We start from the raw sequence: 17,730 nt of genomic DNA on the forward strand, positions 1-17,730 counted from the left end.
GTCCTGTGTGCTGTTTCTAATGTACTTTTAATTGGAATAAAGAACACATACTGAACGATGCCTCTGCTAATTTCTTGCTTGAATACTTTGCTGTTATTTAAAAGCCTTAGGTAAGGACGTTCCCAGCCAGGAGTCCTGATGAGTTTTCTATTTATGACCCTTAAAGCATCCTGTGACAGACTGAACTTCACCTGATTTAATGCTGAAATTCTTCAAAGCTTGCCACAAGGAAGCTTGTTAAATGATACGACACAATAAATCAGGTCAGATAAATACTGTTCTTCTCCCCCCGTCGTGCTTCTTGTGCCGGACTTGGCAGAGTTGCTGCTAAGACCTCCCCTGCATCCCTACAAGGCTTTTGAAGGGAAGAGGAGGAGAACTGGGGGAGAAGAGAGGTGTTTTCCCTGCACTGTGCTTGTCTTGATCAAGACTTGATGTGGTTTTTAGAAAAGGAAATAATTAAAATGCACATCTCTGGAGATGCTGTAGCCTGGGTGAGTTTGTTAGAGGACCGAACTCATTCAGCTTTATCTTAGATGGAGATGTTCAGGAGGAATATCCTCCAGCGTGAGAAGTGCTGTCCCCTGTGATCTAAGTTGCTCTTATTGTTCTGTTCCTGGTTAAAGCATCGGCCCCTGTACGCTCTCAGACCTGCGCGGTGGTCACCGTGTCTCTGGTGGTTAGCAGCGGGCAGTCACCGATCCGAAGCACTTCCTTCTTTGCTGCGATCTTGTATTTAATACAGGACGGAGATACAAACTCCAGGAAGGCGTGTGCAAGACGGTGTGGACGGCAGCCGACCGTCCAAAGTCTGATTCGGACAGTTCCTGAGGTATTTGCCGTCAAATTAACAGCGTTTTTTGTTTAAGAGGAGATGCAACGGCTAAGCCTCCAGTTCACATAAATCATTTTAAGCTCAAGTTTCAGCCTAAAACGTTTTATTGATTGTACTACCACACAGTATGAAAACACTCTGAAATGTAGAAGTAACATAGTATACACAAAATCAGAAGAAGGGAATTAACCACCTAGCACTGAATGAAACGCAGAAAATGGTTCCTGTTCCTGAAACGAAGTGAAATACTTTGCTCCCCACTGAGGTTTGATTAAAAGCACCCATACGTTTCGATATCCTGGTCTCCCGGAAGACACGGGGATCGGTACTGTACAATTGCCATCTCCCGCAGCAGTAGGTAACGCTATTTCATCAGGTACCGTTTTTATAAAGCTGCTGGACCCTGAACACTTGCTTTAGAAGGAGATGCTACGCTCTTGGTCAATGCCAGGATCAGCTTTCTACTACTGCTACTGTTCTGTGTTGGTTTGGCAGTTACACTGAGGTTAAAGGAAAGTTGGGTTTTCCTCAAAATATTAAAACTAGCTCATCTGTGTGGCAAGTGGTCCATTTTTTTAGCAGATTGAATTACTGCCTTTGAACCATAAGAATTTGCATTAGAAACCCAGAAGATCTTTTTTTTTTTAGCACAAGCACATTGCATTTATCTAAAACGTGCCAAGTTACCCTACTGGCCTTTTTTAATGACAGTTTAGTAAAATATGGTCTACTGTGTGAGCCAATTCCTCAGTCAAATCCAATTAATATATTTTTATTTAAAAATTCTCAAAGCAGCACTTGCTTTCTTGGACTAACTCATTTCAGTGTAAAGGTGTTAAATGGAAGTATTTTGTAACATCCCGTCTTAACTATCCATCTATTCTTACCTATGGATCACACGAGTTGAACGAGAGAAGGAAAACTAAGTAGAAAATCCTGCTGCTCACCAATACAGCCAAAATAACTATTTGTTCTTAAAAAGACGATGTAGTCACACTCTTAAATGCTGCACTGAGGTTATCCAGAAAGAGCTGAGCCCTCACAGGTATATTACCATCGGTCTTGCAATTTAATACTTCACAATAATCCATTAACGTGTTACTACTGTTATTTCCAGATGGTTTTCGGGTTTGATCTCCTTTTCAGTCACTCTCGAGAAGAAGATGTTTAGGATGATGATAACCTACTGAAGACGGTGCTCCAGAGTAAAACAGTTCCGTTTCTACCTTCCCAAACAGGTGCCTCTGCATCCGGATCCACTCTGGGAAGTGGTACCTTCCTGAAATATAGAAAAGGACACGGGAGAGGTCTCGGAAACGTCAGTCTTCAAAGAAGAACATAGGCGATTTCAAAAAACCAAAAAGGCCAAAGGTTGGTAGCGCTCAGGAAGCAATTTGTGATGGCACATGTGAAAAAAGATGCTATTTATGTAGCAGGTATATACACCTGAAACACTGTTTCAACACATATACACAAGTCTGCTTCAAGGGGAATTTTGGGAAGATGGCAAGATGAAGAAGTAGGCCCAGGAAACATCAGGCTCTCAGTTTTTTGGAAGAAGTAATGCATCCCACTCAGCAGAACGACCCATGGCGGCGTCTCTGTGCGCCTAAAGATCTGCGTCGTGCTGCTCTTTCTGTCGGATGCACAGCACGGACTTGTGGAGAATCCCACATTCGTGGAGGGACCTCGTAAGGTCAGAGAAACTCCTGCGGGGCACCTCCATCGTTTCAACGCTGCAGCGTTTGTATTTGGCCGACATTTTCTGTTCTGCCACGGCAAGGACCATCTGGAGATTGTCGGTGGGCTTGAAATGATGTTCAAATCTCTGACCAGAGGGAGATCGAATAGCGAGCAGCAAGTGCGACTCTTCTTTCAGCAGCTCTTCCAAACTTAAAGTCAACGTCGAAGGGCTTTCTCGCCTCATTTTCCTTCCCAGCTTCTCAGGAGGACATTGCACGTGTGAGCTCTCTTCACCGGGGACATCTCTTTCTGACAACACGCTGGCAGATCCTTGTTCTCCAGAAAGATTTTTGATTTTCGGAGCGTCCTCCTGCCCCCCACTCACTTTCAGCCGGCCGGTCTGTTCAGCCACTGCTTCCACAGCGCCGCTCCCTACGCCTTTGCAGCCGATGGAGGGGAGCACCCTGTACTTGTTCAGGGAAGAGGAGGTCCTCAAAGGCACTTGCTGCAGGAGCTCCGGGATTTCCTCGGGAGATACCTGGCCAGATGGGAATGCCGGTTTTGTGGACGACGCTTTCCGTCTGTTCACTAATTCGTGAGGAGCTGCTGGTGGCAGGGAAGATGGCACTCGGCAAGGACAGGCTTCCACGCTCTGCGAGTAATTGAAGCTTGGCCTCGTGCGTCCCTTGGCAGATTTTGGCCTGGTGACGTGCATGTCGACGGCGTTTGTCCACGAGAAAGCGGCTGCTGTGCTTGAAGGGAAATAGAGGTGAGGTGGTGCTAAGTTCAGAAGAGCCGCTGTGGCCATTGCTTCTCAAGGCACCTGCGGATGGGGTAGCAGAGGGAAAAGTTACAGGAATTGGCCAGAAAGCTTCTAGAGAGCTTAATCTCCCTACAGCTCCGACTTTTGTGCTGCACGTCAGCTAATAATAGCAACAAATCTGATGTATCACTGTGTAGGCAGGCAGCAATCCTACGGTTCAGTAACGGCTGAGTCAGAGACGGCGGGATGTGTGTATTTATAGGTGCTGGCTTTGTCAGGAATTGTTTAAAGTCGACCCAGAGCATCGGGAAGTTGTGCCCTTCCCAAGTGAAAGAAAGTTTTTGATGGAAAGAACGGAAACATTTTTTTCTGAAGCTAGAAACTCAGTGAAAATGGGAGATGAGTGAACTTCAAAGCACAGATCTGGCCTTTTCGCTGTTCCTGCAGTGACAGATTAAGTTCCCGTTGTGGACTTTTGGGTAAGACTGACTATGTTTCGCTTTTTAAAAATATCTGAAGACCTTTGAGATTGAATAAGTCTGATTCAATACAGAGAAACCCATTCTGACCTCTCCTGTGACCAAAAGCTACTTAACAGGGATTGATATTAACCTCCACTAAAGATGAAACCATGTTCTGATGTGCGTTCCCCAACTTAAGCTGCGCTCAGACCACTCGTGCTTTCCCAGGACAAAGCAGTCCAAAAGCCCACACCACCGGGCCACAACCTCACAACACTTTGGCGACGTGCGACAGGGCCACGCACCTCCTCTGCCTTTTCTGTGGTTTGCGTAGCAGGATTTATCAAGGCGGGGAAAAAAAACGTCAACTTCGGTCGCTTGGCATTCTCCAGTAACGATAAAGTCGGACTCGCCTGCTGTTCATCACCCCAAAACAAACCAACAAACAGAAGGGAACAGCCACTGTGGTTGTCCCACAACCTTTTGCCAGCAATGTGTTGTTTAACGCATGATTTCTCCTCCACCGCAGCAAAATGGAAACGCTCAGCAAGCCGACGCCGAGCAAAGCCAAGGCAGAGCCCCAGCACACAGGCGCGCCCTGACCAGCGCCGGTACAAAGCTGCTTGGAGATAGAGATATCTATCCCTGTGTAAGCCTCGAGCAGAGCTACGGACAGGGACACGCAGCCCAGGTGACTCACTGGAGTTTCCTAGGAGCCTGTGGGAGGGAGGGAGGGAGGGGGTGCCTTTCATGTACTGCCTCTAACAAATAAACTCCAAGGCAACAAGCTGTAGTTCGGCATCCTCTGAAGAGGAACTTCCAAGCGCATCAGAGCACTTACCAGGTATCACCAGTTACACTGCCAGTTTGAAGAATAAAACCCCCAAAACAAACAACCTGCCAGAAGCCATGGCGGGACCCTCCTGAGCGAGGGTCTGTACCGCTTCAGCACAGTATATATTAGAGGTTTACCGTGAGGAGCTGTTTTAAACACGGTGCGTTTTACATTCAGGTGCCTGGGTGAGGGGTTGGGATGGGGAACTGCAGTCAGGGAGGGCTGTGCCCACAGGTGCCCCCAACCATGGTGACCCCAGGGCCTGGGAGGGCAGGCACCCCAAGCCCCTGGCCCACAGCATAGCCCAGCTGCCCAGTAGAGCCCTCAGTGCCACAGTCCGGCCCCAGCCCCACAGCTAAGCCTAGGCCTGGCCTCACAGCTTAGGCCTCACCCCACAGCCAAGCCCCGCTGCATAAGCCCAGCCCCACAGCCAGGCCCCGACCCTATAACCCAACTCCACAGCCCCATAGCCAGGCTCCAGCCCCTGAGCCGGTCCTGGACCGTACAACCCGGCCCCACAGCCAGCCCTGGACCCTACCCCGGCCCCACAGCCGCCCTGGCCCTACACCCGCCCCACAGCCGGCCCTGGCCCGGCCCCGCCGCCCCTCACCTGCCGCCTCGGGCCGCCCGCCGGCAAACACAGCCGCGTTGCCACGGCGACCGCCCCACTTCCGGTCGCGCGGTAGGCCCCGCCCCGCAACACACCGAGACGAACTGGCCGGAGCGCCGCCGGCCGCGGTCCTCCAGCCGCCATGTCGCGGCCCGAGAGGTTTGGCAGGGCCGGGATCCGGCCGGGTTCCCCGCGCCTTCGCTCCGTGCCCCGGGGCTCCCGGAGCGCAGTGAGGCCGGGGCCGCGGTGGGTTGCCCGGCTTGGCTGCCCCGGCGCGGCAGCGGCCTTGTGGGATGGGCCCAGGGATGGCTGTGACAACCTGGTGTGGGTCTGAGGGACGTAACCAGCCTGGCGGATGGCCATGATGTCCCGGTGTGGGCCCCGGGGGACGTAACCAGGCCCCGGGGATGGCCATGATGTCCTGGTGTGGGCCCCCGGGGATGTAACCAGGCCCCGGGGATGGCTGTGATGACCCAGTGTGGGCCCCGGGGGATGTAACCAGGCCCTGGGGATGGCCACGGCATGCTGGTGCAGACGGGAGGGACGTACCTGGGCCGCCGTGCCCCCGTGCGGGCTCTGCGCCGGGACGGGACGTGGTGTCGGGCCTCACGTGGGGCCGGAGGCTTCGTCCTGAGGGGCACAAGGAGATGGGGGTGAGCGGGGTGGTGGCAGCAGGGTCCTCTCCCATACAGCTGCTCCAAACCCCGTAGGTGAGCCTGCTACCGAGGTTGTCCCCGTCCCTCCCGCGGGAGCTCTCGTTTCCCCCATCCCACCCAAAGCAAAACTGCGCCGTTGTCACCCCGCTTGAATCCCAAAAGCCTTCTTTTTTTTTTTTTCTTTTTTAAACCCTGAAAGTTTAAAAATAGGGTGTTACACCCTCTCCTGAGCAAAGGCGGCAGAATGGGAGCAACGGGACCAGGTTTTAACCCCGCCGTGACGTGAGTTTCACCGTGGTGTGATTGAACAGCTTCACCTGAGCGATCGCTGAATAAAACCGGACAAATAAACACCGAACTCGTTAGTTTTGATGAGAACGCCTTTTAAAAAATGACACTTTACGCGCAAGGTCATCCGGGGACCTAGAACAACTTCTCTGGGGGAATTCTAAGCTTTCCTTGCACCAGGAGAGCCGCAGCCTGGAAACCTGGCATCCCGGTGTGCGCCGACAGGGAGGGGGAGTCCTCCCGAACCCCCGGGCTATGAATGATCCCTGAGCCAGTTTTCATTGTGGGAACGCACCGCGTAACGCTGATATTTCCATCTCTCCCCGTTAATCCCTTTTTAAACCCGATTCTAGTTAACCAGATGCTTCTCCCACTAACAGATGCCCACCAAAGGCAGCAAGAAACAAGCAATAAATAACTTCAGATAACGTTATCTGCCCTGCGGGTGGGGGAAGATCAAGGCGTGCCACGCACTAAAAAGGTAAGAAAACAGTTGCGTATCAGCTCGTCCCGTCCGCAGGATGTCCAGCGATATCGCAGGAAGACACGCGCTTTGCAGATCAAAGCGCCGGGCGTATTTACATTTTCAATAAAGCCCTGAACAAACAGATGCGCGGGTTGATGCCCCTCTTTGTTTGCTCCATAGGAAGGCCGAAAAGTTTCGTATTTCCAACGGGGTGATAACTGCCACGGGTGGTTTTTAAGCCCTCGGGTTTGTGGCTTGATTGAAGAGAGGGTTTAGCTTCGCGCGCTTGCTCTCCTGAGATCCTCCGCAGAGACGGAGGGCTTAAAATGAGGGGATTTGGTTAAAGCCACCTGTGGATCCCCAATCTGCGTGATCCCAGCCTTTTGGTCTCCGTTTAGGCCCCCGGACGGTACCTTTCACGTGGGTTTAGCCAAACTCTATACGGCAAAAACCCAGGAGATCAGGGCTATCTTTCCCCATCAGGGCCGACACAGCAGCAAACCGGCCCCGAAGGGCAAGGACCTGCAACGCCAAAGCAGATAACGAACACCGCAATGGGGAAAATCTTCTATAATGGAAGTTTGTTGCGGATGAGGTGGGAAGGGGATGCTTAACCGTCAGGGATGCCACGGTTTTAAAAGTCAGGTGGGGAAAGGAGGGGGTTTGGGTGTCGGCGTGATGCCCGTTGATTTGCATCGTGGCATTTCGAGATGGTTTCATGTGCAGATGGCAAGTGGGTAAGCCACTCGGCACGCCTGAGTGGAGAGGCAGGCGAGCTGTTGCTTCCCATCCTTTCCTTACCGGCCTTGGATGGCTTTTTATTCCACTTGGCAGCAGGAAATAAAAGGTTAGAGGGAAGAAAAGCCCCGGGACAGACATCTCTGCCAGCCTCAGAGGACGGCCGGGAGGTGATGTCCCTTCCAGCGAGCAGCTTTAGCAGCTCTTAAGGAATTCAACAAGGGGTTTTCTTCTTGAATACCGACCCCTGAGCCATTTTCTTACAATCCCTACCGCCCCGAATTCCCTTCCCTAGAAGTGTGGTTAATTACTGAGGGTGGAGCCCCGCATACACGCCTGATACCGTGCATTTGTGCGTGTTTGCTCTTGGCCCCGCGGTTTCGCAGGGAAGATAGCAGCTTTTGATCTTATCTCCTCCGGTTTTCTGCCTTTGTGTCTTCGTATCATGTCTCAGTTATGGTGATTAAATAAACTGTATTCAGAAAGCATTCCAAGTCGGGTTTCCATGGCGTTTCCAGCCTTTGCTGCCGATGATTTAATTTTGCAGATCCCTTGCCCACGCGTTCCCGGAGCCTCCCGTGCCCTGAGGGCAGGACAGGAAAACTACAGACCCACGAAACGAGTCCGCGGCGTTCGCCGTCCTACCTTCGCCTCCCCTCGCGATTCGGTGTGGCCGGATTTGGATGCAGACGTGGATTTGGGGGGGGGGGGGGGCAATTGCAAAGGAAAGACCCAAGAGAAACCACCTCTGAGGTTTGCGGGGCGTGAGTTGGCAAAACCAAGCACCCACTCGAGACGACGCTGAGGCCAAAGTGCCGCCTCTGCAGCTGGAACAAGGATGCAACGACCTCTGCGGTGCCAGCTCTGCACCTCCTGGGCATAAATCGCTTTCGTCCTGTCTCTCCAGCCACCGAAGCCTGCGGCTTTTAAAACCAAGGCCAAGACCTTGACCGGCCTCATCCAGAAGCTGCGTCGGCCCGAGATGGAGACAGCTTCGTGCCCAGCCGACGAGCAGAAGCGAGATGACGGAGGGAGCGTCGCCGCCGGCCGTGCTGGCGGCACGTCGCTGCGGGGAAACTCAAGTTTCTTGTAAAAGGGGAAGGATGGGAATGTTCTTTACCGAGGGGCCACTCGGCGAGACCTGCTGTGCGGCGAATAGCGCCGTCAGCGCAGATAGAGGAGGGGTTGGACCTCGCCATCTATATAAAGAGAACCCGCTAAGCCGGCAGTCTTGGAGCTGTGAGGTCCACGCGGGGTAAGGAGAGGGGGGATTTTATTGCCCTGTTATTTCATCAGACAGCTTGGGGGGCGGCGGTGGGAGGCTGCAGACGGGGAGCTTCTCCATCAGCCCCAGGCGGGACAACCGCTGTGTCCCCGTACACATCCCTGCCAAGCGCCGCATCCCAAAACGGGAGTCAAAAGGCCCCACTGGGAGCCAGCTGTGCGCACTCGGGCACGGTGATACCTTCACAATGCTCTATATCCACGGTGACACTAATTTCACCGCGCGGTGCTGCCAGGGTGCACCCAACCGGCTCCGTGCCCTTGGCGTGGGCGTGAGGGCAGCGTCTGTCCTGCCCTCGGGGTGCTGCTCATCGCCCACCGTTGCGGTTTCCTCCTCCAGGACCAGCCCGAGGATGAAGAATCTCCTTTTTGCCGTGCTCTTGGCTTGTGGTAAGTGCCCCGGTTTCACCGGGCCAGGCTGGGATCTCGTCTGGTTGGCAAAAGAGACGTACAAACCCAGAATCTTTGTGCACGATTCAGGTTTTTGTTTAAATTTTGCGATTTCTCTCTAATGGTTCGTGTAGCGCTGCTGTAGTCCTGGAGATCTTCGTGACGGTGAGGCTTTGGGATGCTCAGATCCGTATTTACTTTAAGAGGCCTTGGAGCCTGTTGTCACCTGCCTTCCCGCCTGTGCCAAGCCCAGGGCTGATCCTGGCAACGTGGCATTGCTGGTTGCAGGATGCAAGCGTGGCACAGCCCGTACAGAGAGCAATAATATCTTCTGCCAGGCTGAATCAGGTAGCTGCAGAAACCAGACGTGATCCTGAGGGGGTTTTTGGGGCTTCTCGTGGTGTATTTCCAGCAATGTCAGACTTATTTAATTCCTCTGCCCCGTGCGAGGCGCAGGGGATGCCTCCTGCCTCCTGGCTCCGCACCAGCGTGAGCCCGTCCCTCTGCCCCTCCGCAGGGCTGCTGCCGGCTCGCGGCAGCGTTTTGGAGCTGGAGCGGATGATCAAGTCGACCACGGGGAAAAGCGCCCTGCTCTCCTACAGCTGGTACGGGTGTTTCTGCGGCATCGGGGGCAGAGGGACTCCAGTGGATTCCACCGACCGGTGAGTACCTGGAAAAGCATCGCCACTCGCCGCCCCGGTGCGGGGTATGCGGCGTGGGGGTCCCTAAAAAGCTCCTTGCTGGCAGCCTGCCGGGGCTGGTGTGCTCCGAGAAGGGGTTTTGCTCCATTCCGCAGCCACATCTTGCTGCTGCCTTGTCATCCCCTCCTCCCGGTCACCTTAAATTTGAGGCCGGACCTTCCTTTACCTTCTAAGTGTGGTGAGGGAGGGTTTGGGGGCAGGGGTTTGACACGGTGTCCCCCGCAGGTGCTGCCATGCCCACGACTGCTGCTACAGGAAGCTGAGAGAGGGCAAGTGCAGACCCCTGATAACCCCCTACCACTTCGACGTTGCCGACGGAGACATCGTCTGCAGTGAGTATCGCCGAGCAGGAAGGGGGGGGTCCCACGGAGGTGGGGAACCAGCACTGCTCCCCGCGACACCCCAGCCCCGGAGCAGGGTACACGGAGGGCATCCCTCCCGGGGATGAAACCAGCCTGACGCCCGGTCGGGTGCGTACGGGAGGACGCAGCGTACGATAAATAAATGGGTGTTGCGAGGGATGCGGGCAGGTCGGAGAGGGCGAGCACCGGGGCACGCTTCTTCATGCGCTTCCCCCGGGGAAGCTCCAGGCATCGGGGGTGCCCCGAGGGGACCCCATCGCCGACGCCAGCCAGAAAAGCCACCGCAGAGCACCGTGTTTTCCCCCCCGCAGGTAACGAGCAGAGCTGGTGCAAAAGAGAGACCTGCCTATGCGACAAGGCGGTGGCTTCGTGCTTCGCGAGCACTTTGCATTCCTACAATAAATCCTACAGCTTCTATTTCAAGCTGAAATGCCGAGGAAGTAAGCTCCAGTGCTGAGGAGGGGAAATCTGCATGCAAGGTTGCAGATTTTGACTGGTTTTCCCCATTGCTATGGCAAGAAAAGCCTGATGTGGGGGCTGAACGGAGCCGGAGCCAGCAAGGCTGCCCACAAGATGATGCTCAGGGTGAGAAAGGGCACGCGCACATTATGGATGGAGATCCCCCAGTTCCCAAAAAGACACATCAGCTTCCATTTTTTTGTCCCTTCCTCCTCTCTTTTCTCTCTCGATTTCATTTCCCGGCAAAGATAATGAAATAAAACGTATTCAAAATGATTCTCCGTGGTGTTTTTCTGTAAGAGCCGCTGAGACCGAGGCACTGCAACGGTGGCATCTGGGCTGCTGAGTTTGGGGAGCACTTTTGCATCTCACGCCTTAGCCACACCATCTGCCTGACACCCCGATACTTCCATGGTCCCGACAGCAGCCTGAAAAAGCCGAAGCTCCGACAGCGGCGGTAATTCGCAGGTCTATCGCCAGGTCTATCCCGCTGCGGAGCAATATTGCCGCTGCCGGATCCCCAGCTACAGAGGAGCACTTTGCATCGAGAAACAGGGACGAATAAATGCCACCAAGTAAAACTCCCTGGGGTTTGTTAACAAAATAATTCCCCAGCGGTTAGCCTTGATGGCAGCCGGGTTTTTTGGCTTCTCCCAACACCCCTTCCCGCTAGCTGAGCTCACTCCCGGAGCTCAAACAAAACGGTGCATTAAGGGGCAGGCAAGATACGGCCAAAAGGTGTTTTTACAGGAATAATGGAAGTGGAAAAATGTAGGAGGCTGTTTGAGACCCTCCTGTCCCGCTTACGTAAAAACGGTGGCCAAAATTAAGGCTAAAGAATAGTTATCCGCAGAGGAGGGAAGATTTCAAAGCCTCGTCCATCCCAAGGCGGATGCTAATTTAGGAGGGCAGTTAAGTTGGTGACTAAATGGTTTCTCCGTAAGGGATGAGTTCTGCATAGGCGTTGCAACGAGGAGGTGGAAAAATCATCCAGAGAGAAATAAAGGGGAGTTGCATTCACTCATCCCAAAACATCCATTTTGCTTCATTCTCCTCTCACGGTGGGTGAGTGTTTAATCATCCGGTATCTGTGTAACCCCGCGTTTCTGGGAACTGCACCTTTAGAGATGCTTTTATTGTCCACCATATACTTTTCCCAAAGAACAGATAACTTGCCCTGAATCACCTTTGCAGCGTGACAGAGGGACAGTTCCCAAACCGTACGACCCCTCGAAAACCCCAAACCTGCTTCGTTCACGGCTACCGGGATGGAAAAGCTGAATCAGGGCTATTATTTCCCCCCCCGATACGGCACTGTGGTGCTGGGGAGGGCAGAGAAAAAGGCCCTCGGGCATCTCCAGCCAGGGGCAGAGAGCATTGGCTTCCTCCTCGGGCTGGAAATGATGCCGCTTTGCCGGCTCATCCCACCTGGTGCCAGCTCCTGTGCGTGGGGTACGGAGCCGCAGCGTTGGGGGGGATTTCTTGCATTCCTGTAAAGGGGAAGGACGGCGCCTTCTCCTTTGCAGAAATGCCCAGTCGGCAAGATTTGGGCAAAACGAGCATCTGACAGCGCGGAGCAAACCCTATATAAAGCAAGCCCTGCCGGCTGCAGGGCCCTGCAAGCAGGCGGTGGCTTTCCTGAGGTTAGCGGGGATGGAGGAATGCTTTTTCTCCCTTTCCTACTTTAACCAAAAGCCGCAGTGCAAGCGGGGAGCAAGGGCCATGCCGGGAAAGCAGGAGCAGAGGAGAGGCTACCTGAGATGCCAGCCCAGAGGCAGAGCGGCAGGGTGCAGCCCTCAGGGGCTGATTGTTCCTCCGGCTTTTCTTCCTTTCCCTTCATTTTGCTTTTTCCCACCCCTCCGCCATCCGATTCCCGTTGCTTCCCGTCCCCGACGCAGCAGCGCTTTGTGCCGAAGCGATGGCAACGGGCACATCCTCGCCCCCCTCATCTCCCCTAATCCCCGGAGGTCGGGAGCATCTCTGCCCCCGGACAAGGTGGGAAGTAAGAAAGAAAGGAGTTGATATAATGGGCAAATGGTTTGGTTTCCTCTCCCAGGGCTGTCAAAAAGATGAACTCTCTCCTCGCCTTCGCTGTGCTGTTTGCTTGCGGTAAGTGTCCTCGCTCGCACCAGTCCCACGGCTCTCCGTGCAGTTATATCCATGGAAATTAGGACCAGGCTGGTGATTTCTTAACCTTTCCCTATCACCACCTCTCCCAAACATGCAACAACTCTCCTGCACCGAGCTGGGAATAAGTTTTCTCTCCGTTGCATCTACTCGTTTTTAAGACATCGCAATTTGGGGGCCGGAGGGACGGGGATGCTGCTGGGGAGCTGGGCGTCAGCGTGAGCCCCGCCGATTTTCCCCCGCAGGCTTGTCCCAGCTCGCGGGAGCCTCTGGGAGCTGCACAAGATGATCACGAAGGCGACGGGGAAAAATGCCTTGCTGCATTACTCTTTCTACGGTTGCTACTGCGGCTTGGGGGGCAAAGGGCAGCCCAAGGACGCCACGGACAGGTAAGCACCCACTTAAAAATCTCCCTGCCCGAACACATCCTTGCACAGTTTTAAATTCCGGGGTGGGAGGGGGGGGTAGGGGGTAAAAAACCCCAAACTCCAAAGCCTCGAGCTCCCGCGCAGATGCTGCCAGCTGCACGATACCTGCTACGACAACCTCCTGAGCTACCACTGCAATGCCAAGATGCAGGGCTACCACTACGGCTGGCACAGCGGCAGCCCCTCCTGCAGTAAGTAGGACCCTGGCAAAGGGGGTGTCACACACCCCCCCCCCCCCCGCCAAGCCAGGGCTGACCCTGGGCTCCCCTCTGCCTGCAGGACAGGGCTCCTGGTGCAGCCAGCTCTCCTGCGAGTGCGACCGCAGCCTGGTGCTCTGCCTGAAGCGAAGCATCGGGAGCTACAGAAAACGCTACCGCTTTTACCCCAAGCACTGGTGCCGGTGATGGGAGCCAGGATGCGGGGCCGGAGCACGCGCGTGGGTTCTGCATCGGGATTGCCCTACGTCCCTGCCTGCGCGGACCACGTTAGTGCTGCTGTAAATTTAATCAATCAACGTGAAAATAAACAATGCGCTTAAACCACCCCGGTCCTCTGTGAGCTGCTGCCGGGCAGAGAGAGAAATCCCCGTAAATACTCAACGTCGGCCTCCCCAAACTTTGCAAAAACTCGGTCTCGGCCCCTGCGTCACTGCGGGCTGCAGCCCACGGGGAGAGAGGGGGGGTTGGCCGGCGAGGGAAGGGGCGTAGCATAAAGAGTTTTTGGGACAGACGAGTCATTTCAGCGCTTCCAGTTCGGAGCCCGCAGGCCGGACACGGAGGGCAGCCTCTCCCCGGGGAGGACGGGCTGGCAGCGAGGAAGCGGAGCCGGAGCGATCCCCCGGTGAGCAACTCCCACCCTCGCCCCGCCGCTGCGATGGGGTGGTTGCATTGCTGCTGTGGAAACAAAAATACCGGGGGCGGAGGGGGGGGATGTTGGGAGGAGGCAGCAGGCATGCTGCCTTCTGCTGTTTTCCGTGCCTGTGGATAAAGCGTCATTGCTTTCAGATAAAAACTCAGCCGGGAAGTTGCAGCCCCAGGGGGATAGCTGCACTGCTGCTGCAAAGTGATGCCCTGGGTGCCAAAAGTGGTGGGACGGGAGGTGGGAGATGCTCGGGTGGTGGGACAGCTTCAGAAAGCGTTTGCTTTTCGCCAAGAGGCAGCAACACAGATGCAAGGGGGCATGGCTGCCTTCCTCCCTCCAAATTTCGGGGCGATTTGACCTGATTTCAGAGGGACAAGGGTTTGCACGGCAGCGCCTGTCGACTGGCCATGCTGCCTGGCTGAGTCTGTCCTCTGTTTTTCCTCCCAGGCCCGGGTGAGAGGAAGATGAAGGTCCTGCTGACGCTGGCGGTGCTGTTTGCCTGCAGTAAGTGCAGCCATTCCCCGACCCACGGATGGGAGCCAGGCTGCAGCCCTGCGCCGATGTGGGGAGCATCCCCAAACCCCCCTGCGCTCCGCGAGGAGACTCCCAGCAAAGCCCTCCTCTCCGCCCCCGGTTCCCCAGGCTTTGTTTCTGCATATAACTTGCAAAAATCACATTTTCTGGTCACTCTAGGTGCGTTCACGGCTCATGGAAAGCTCCCGCGCACGTTCACACCGGGACTCGAGGGAAGCACCGTAGGAAATCTGACCGCCCACAGCTGTTACTCGGGACGGGGCAGCATCGGCACGTCAAAGGCTTCAATGGACCGGTACAACGCTGCCCGGGAGGGCTAACGCCAGCCCCGGGATGGCTAATGCTGGCCCTGGGGTAACCCCCAGGGCTTGTGAGCAACCCCAGCAGCACCCTCTGAAGCTTTGCAAAATGCAGACCAGGCGATGGGCAGCAACAGGAAGGGAAGAGGTTTTAGGGAAGGGGGGAAAAGCGAGGCAGCGTTCACCCCTGATGCCAGCCCTGTGGTCAGTAGGGTCGTGCCAGCGACAACTGCCTGAACTCAATGGGATGGCACCAGAGGAGAGGGACGGTCCCGAAGCCGGGATGCACAAGGGCTCTCGGAGCTGGGCAGGGATTGCACGGGGAAGCAGAGAAGAGGCTTGGCACGGGAACGGGCTGGAAAGAGCAGCTCCCGGGTGATTTGGAGCAGGAGGAGGATGCAGACGCTGGTGGCTCTTCCCACCCGGCTTGCAGAGCCTGTTTCAGGTAGGTTAGAAGCAGCCGGTGCCACGTTTCGGGTGAGGCCAGGCTCTCCTTCTCACTGCAGGTGCAGCCTGCTCCGTGCCTGCTGCTACGCCAGGCTGGCTGCACGGCGGTGCCGCGTGAGACCGATCCAGCCCCTCTTGGTGCCCCGGGCAGGAATCCCCACCTGCAGTGAGTCCCCGCAGTCGCGGTTCAGGATGCCTCTTTCCAGACCATCTCCCTCCTTTGTGGTCCCCTTTTTTGGGGCAGCACCCCGGGGATCTTCCCAAAAAGAAGGTCTCAGATGTGCTTTCTCTCCCCTCCCTGCAGCCGCCGGGACCTGGTGCCAGAGAGGTGCCTGCAGATGCGAGCGGGCAGCCCGGCTCTGCCGGATACGCGGCTTGAGGCTGCCCCGGCGTCGCAGCAAGTGCCGGGGACGAGCCGGGCGGCGTTGAAGCAAAAGGGCTCTTTGCAAAACCACCTCCAGGCTGATAAGCGAAGGGACGGCACGCCGCAGGGAGCCTTTCCTAACCCTGGCAGGTCTCCTCCTGGGGCTTTTTGGCTTCGACATGAGGACAACCACCCTCTCGTGAAGTTGTGTCATTATACACTGGATCTGAGGAGGGAGAGCAGCGCAGATGCAATGTTTCAGCACAGAAAAACAAGGGAGGGGTGGACACCTGCGCCTTTGTGGCGGCGAAGGGCGAGATGGAAACCAGCGCGAGCCTCTCCGCTGACACTCATTTCCCCTTGGCTCGAGCTCCCCGTGCAGCCTGTCAGCTCCCTCTGCTTTTTGCTTCGCTGCAGATTCTTTGCTGTTGCTCCAAAATAAAACCAGAGAGCGCAAAACATCAGTCCTCAGTGTGACGTGACTCAGCTGAGCCCAGCGACCACCCCTTGCAGGCAGTGGGGAGAAGCTAACCTCTTAGCTAGGTTTCCCGTTGAAATACCCAGAAACAAATGACACCTGAGAGGTGATGCATCTCCCACCGACGTGCATCTGCACCCCTGAACTGCCTCCCCGCTTAGCCCCGAGCCTTCAGGCTCTGAAAATTTGCAGTTGCTCAGAGATAGAGAAGTCGAAGCTGGTGCAAAGGGCTGCGGGCAGGCGCGATGCTGTGGGAGGGCCGGGCGCTGGCGACCTTTGCTGCGAACGGGGTGGCCGGGAGTTTGCCTCACTCTCAGCACGGAGCAAAACATATGTCTCACCAGAAAAGAATGTTTTGGCCCAATTCTGCAACAACCCCGAGCACGTCCCCTAGGAAAAGGCAGTTCAGGCGGTGGCTGCTTCCCCCCGAACCACCGTAGCATCCCCACGGCACGGGTTTTCTGCCCCGCAGACCAATTCAGCAGGTCAGACCCCCTGGGAGGTCTCAGCGCTGCAAACCCCCGTGGGGATCAGCCATGAAATATAGCCACAGAAACAGCAACGAAACGCTATTTCCCCGGGGGCTGACGCCCTGGGCATCGGCAGCTGTAATTCCCACCCTGGCTTGCCCCAAAGCTGAAGTCAACGGCACCAGGAAACATCCCTTAAATCAGCAATGCTTCCCTCCGGCTTATAACCCAGGCATCAAGCTCTATCACCCTCCCCGTCCAGCAGCGTTTAGTCCTGGGGGAGGCGAGGAAGGAGCGGGCAGCCCTTCACCCAACAGCTGCCGTTTGCAAGGCAGAAATCAAAGATCAAATCCTCGCCGAGATGGGAGAGGGGCAATCGCGCAGACAGATTGCAGGCCAGGATGAGCTGAAACGCGCTCTCCCTGTTTAAAGTCTGGGTGAATTTTAACTATCTATGTATTTTTCTGCTTGAACATCTGGCTGTACGAATCCGTTCATACAGGGCTCCAAGCGCCGATGTGTTGGCTCAGATACTGCACGTCCTCGGTACATTGCAATAAATTGGGTTGCAAAAGTTGTGCTTTGCATCCCGCGAAAGAGAAACAAAACCCACATCCTCCCAGGAGGCGTTCGGCCCCGGGGGAGATTTTATTTCACGTTTGGAGAAGGACGACTGCAAATCTGCCACGGGTAGAGGAGTTGGGGCAGAGGGTCTTTCACCTGGAAGCTCAGCCAGTTCGATGCACAAAAATATACCTTATTCCCCAGTGATAAACACTGCGGACTCAGAAAATCTTGAATCATGGCAAGCCCCGGTTCGGCTAATTAACTTACTGCTGTCCCAGGGGTCTACTGAAATTGGTCCGGAGAGCTGATGAGGCAAACGGCGTGTGCCAGAAGGGGGAAGAGATTTTGCTGAGGCCCTGACCCGACTTCCCTTTTCTCATCATCTCTCTGATTTCCACGCAAGCCGCATCCTTGTTCCTGCCTCAGTTCCCCTATCAGCGACAGGGGGGGATTTCCTCCCCCTGGCTCCATGCCTGCCTGCGCCAGGGTTCCCTGCAAAGCGGCGCAGAGCACTACGACCCTGCAATCTCTGCCAGAAGAAAACTGCCAAAATGATTGTTCGGCATCACCTATTTAATTAGAGATTCTCTCCAAGCAAACAACATAACCATCCTCTTTTTTTAC

The 17,730-nt window shown here is 55.2% G+C and overlaps 4 protein-coding genes across 4 annotated transcripts; 3 read left to right on the top strand and 1 right to left on the bottom strand.

Annotated features, from left to right (window-relative positions):
* Window positions 1-2,444: 2,444 nt before the first annotated feature.
* Window positions 2,445-5,811, bottom strand: UBXN10 (UBX domain protein 10). Its single transcript, XM_050909511.1, has 2 exons — window positions 5,737-5,811; window positions 2,445-3,341 (listed from the first exon to the last, which is right to left on the bottom strand). The coding sequence occupies exon 2, from the start codon at window positions 3,324-3,326 to the stop codon at window positions 2,445-2,447; it is 882 nt and encodes a 293-aa protein (XP_050765468.1). The 5' UTR covers window positions 3,327-3,341; window positions 5,737-5,811.
* A 2,309-nt stretch (window positions 5,812-8,120) lies between these two features.
* LOC127024834 (phospholipase A2, membrane associated-like) lies at window positions 8,121-10,773 on the top strand. Its single transcript, XM_050909527.1, has 5 exons — window positions 8,121-8,590; window positions 8,960-9,009; window positions 9,527-9,671; window positions 9,936-10,042; window positions 10,384-10,773. Exons 1-5 carry the CDS (start codon window positions 8,358-8,360, stop codon window positions 10,527-10,529), a joined length of 681 nt encoding a protein of 226 aa, XP_050765484.1. The 5' UTR covers window positions 8,121-8,357; the 3' UTR covers window positions 10,530-10,773.
* Window positions 10,774-12,594: 1,821 nt separating this feature from the next.
* Window positions 12,595-13,490, top strand: LOC127024886 (basic phospholipase A2 Cdr-13-like). The gene is made up of 4 exons (XM_050909627.1): window positions 12,595-12,644; window positions 12,904-13,047; window positions 13,171-13,277; window positions 13,366-13,490. Exons 1-4 carry the CDS (start codon window positions 12,601-12,603, stop codon window positions 13,488-13,490), a joined length of 420 nt encoding a protein of 139 aa, XP_050765584.1. The 5' UTR covers window positions 12,595-12,600.
* A 381-nt stretch (window positions 13,491-13,871) lies between these two features.
* Window positions 13,872-16,049, top strand: LOC127024812 (phospholipase A2, membrane associated-like). The gene is made up of 5 exons (XM_050909499.1): window positions 13,872-13,926; window positions 14,395-14,451; window positions 14,641-14,776; window positions 15,287-15,393; window positions 15,532-16,049. Exons 2-5 carry the CDS (start codon window positions 14,412-14,414, stop codon window positions 15,654-15,656), a joined length of 408 nt encoding a protein of 135 aa, XP_050765456.1. The 5' UTR covers window positions 13,872-13,926; window positions 14,395-14,411; the 3' UTR covers window positions 15,657-16,049.
* Window positions 16,050-17,730: the final 1,681 nt, after the last annotated feature.

This window comes from Gymnogyps californianus, chromosome 21 (assembly GCF_018139145.2).
Source record: "Gymnogyps californianus isolate 813 chromosome 21, ASM1813914v2, whole genome shotgun sequence".
NCBI classification, from domain to species: Eukaryota; Metazoa; Chordata; class Aves; order Accipitriformes; family Cathartidae; genus Gymnogyps; species Gymnogyps californianus.

Bases quoted from the DNA above. Each gene is read 5' to 3' on its own strand.
- UBXN10 (XM_050909511.1), bottom strand. From the start codon at position 3,326: ATGGCCACAGCGGCTCTTCTGAACTTAGCACCACCTCACCTCTATTTC.
- LOC127024834 (XM_050909527.1), top strand. From the start codon at position 8,358: ATGACGGAGGGAGCGTCGCCGCCGGCCGTGCTGGCGGCACGTCGCTGC. The intron at 9,010-9,526 runs GTAAGTGCCCCG...GCCCCTCCGCAG, and splicing joins TGCCGTGCTCTTGGCTTGTG to GGCTGCTGCCGGCTCGCGGC. The intron at 9,672-9,935 runs GTGAGTACCTGG...TGTCCCCCGCAG, and splicing joins CCAGTGGATTCCACCGACCG to GTGCTGCCATGCCCACGACT.
- LOC127024886 (XM_050909627.1), top strand. From the start codon at position 12,601: ATGAACTCTCTCCTCGCCTTCGCTGTGCTGTTTGCTTGCGGTAA. The intron at 12,645-12,903 runs GTGTCCTCGCTC...TTTCCCCCGCAG, and splicing joins GTGCTGTTTGCTTGCGGTAA to GCTTGTCCCAGCTCGCGGGA. The intron at 13,278-13,365 runs GTAAGTAGGACC...CTCTGCCTGCAG, and splicing joins CAGCGGCAGCCCCTCCTGCA to GACAGGGCTCCTGGTGCAGC.
- LOC127024812 (XM_050909499.1), top strand. From the start codon at position 14,412: ATGAAGGTCCTGCTGACGCTGGCGGTGCTGTTTGCCTGCA. The intron at 14,777-15,286 runs GTACAACGCTGC...TTCTCACTGCAG, and splicing joins TCAAAGGCTTCAATGGACCG to GTGCAGCCTGCTCCGTGCCT. The intron at 15,394-15,531 runs GTGAGTCCCCGC...CCCTCCCTGCAG, and splicing joins GGCAGGAATCCCCACCTGCA to CCGCCGGGACCTGGTGCCAG.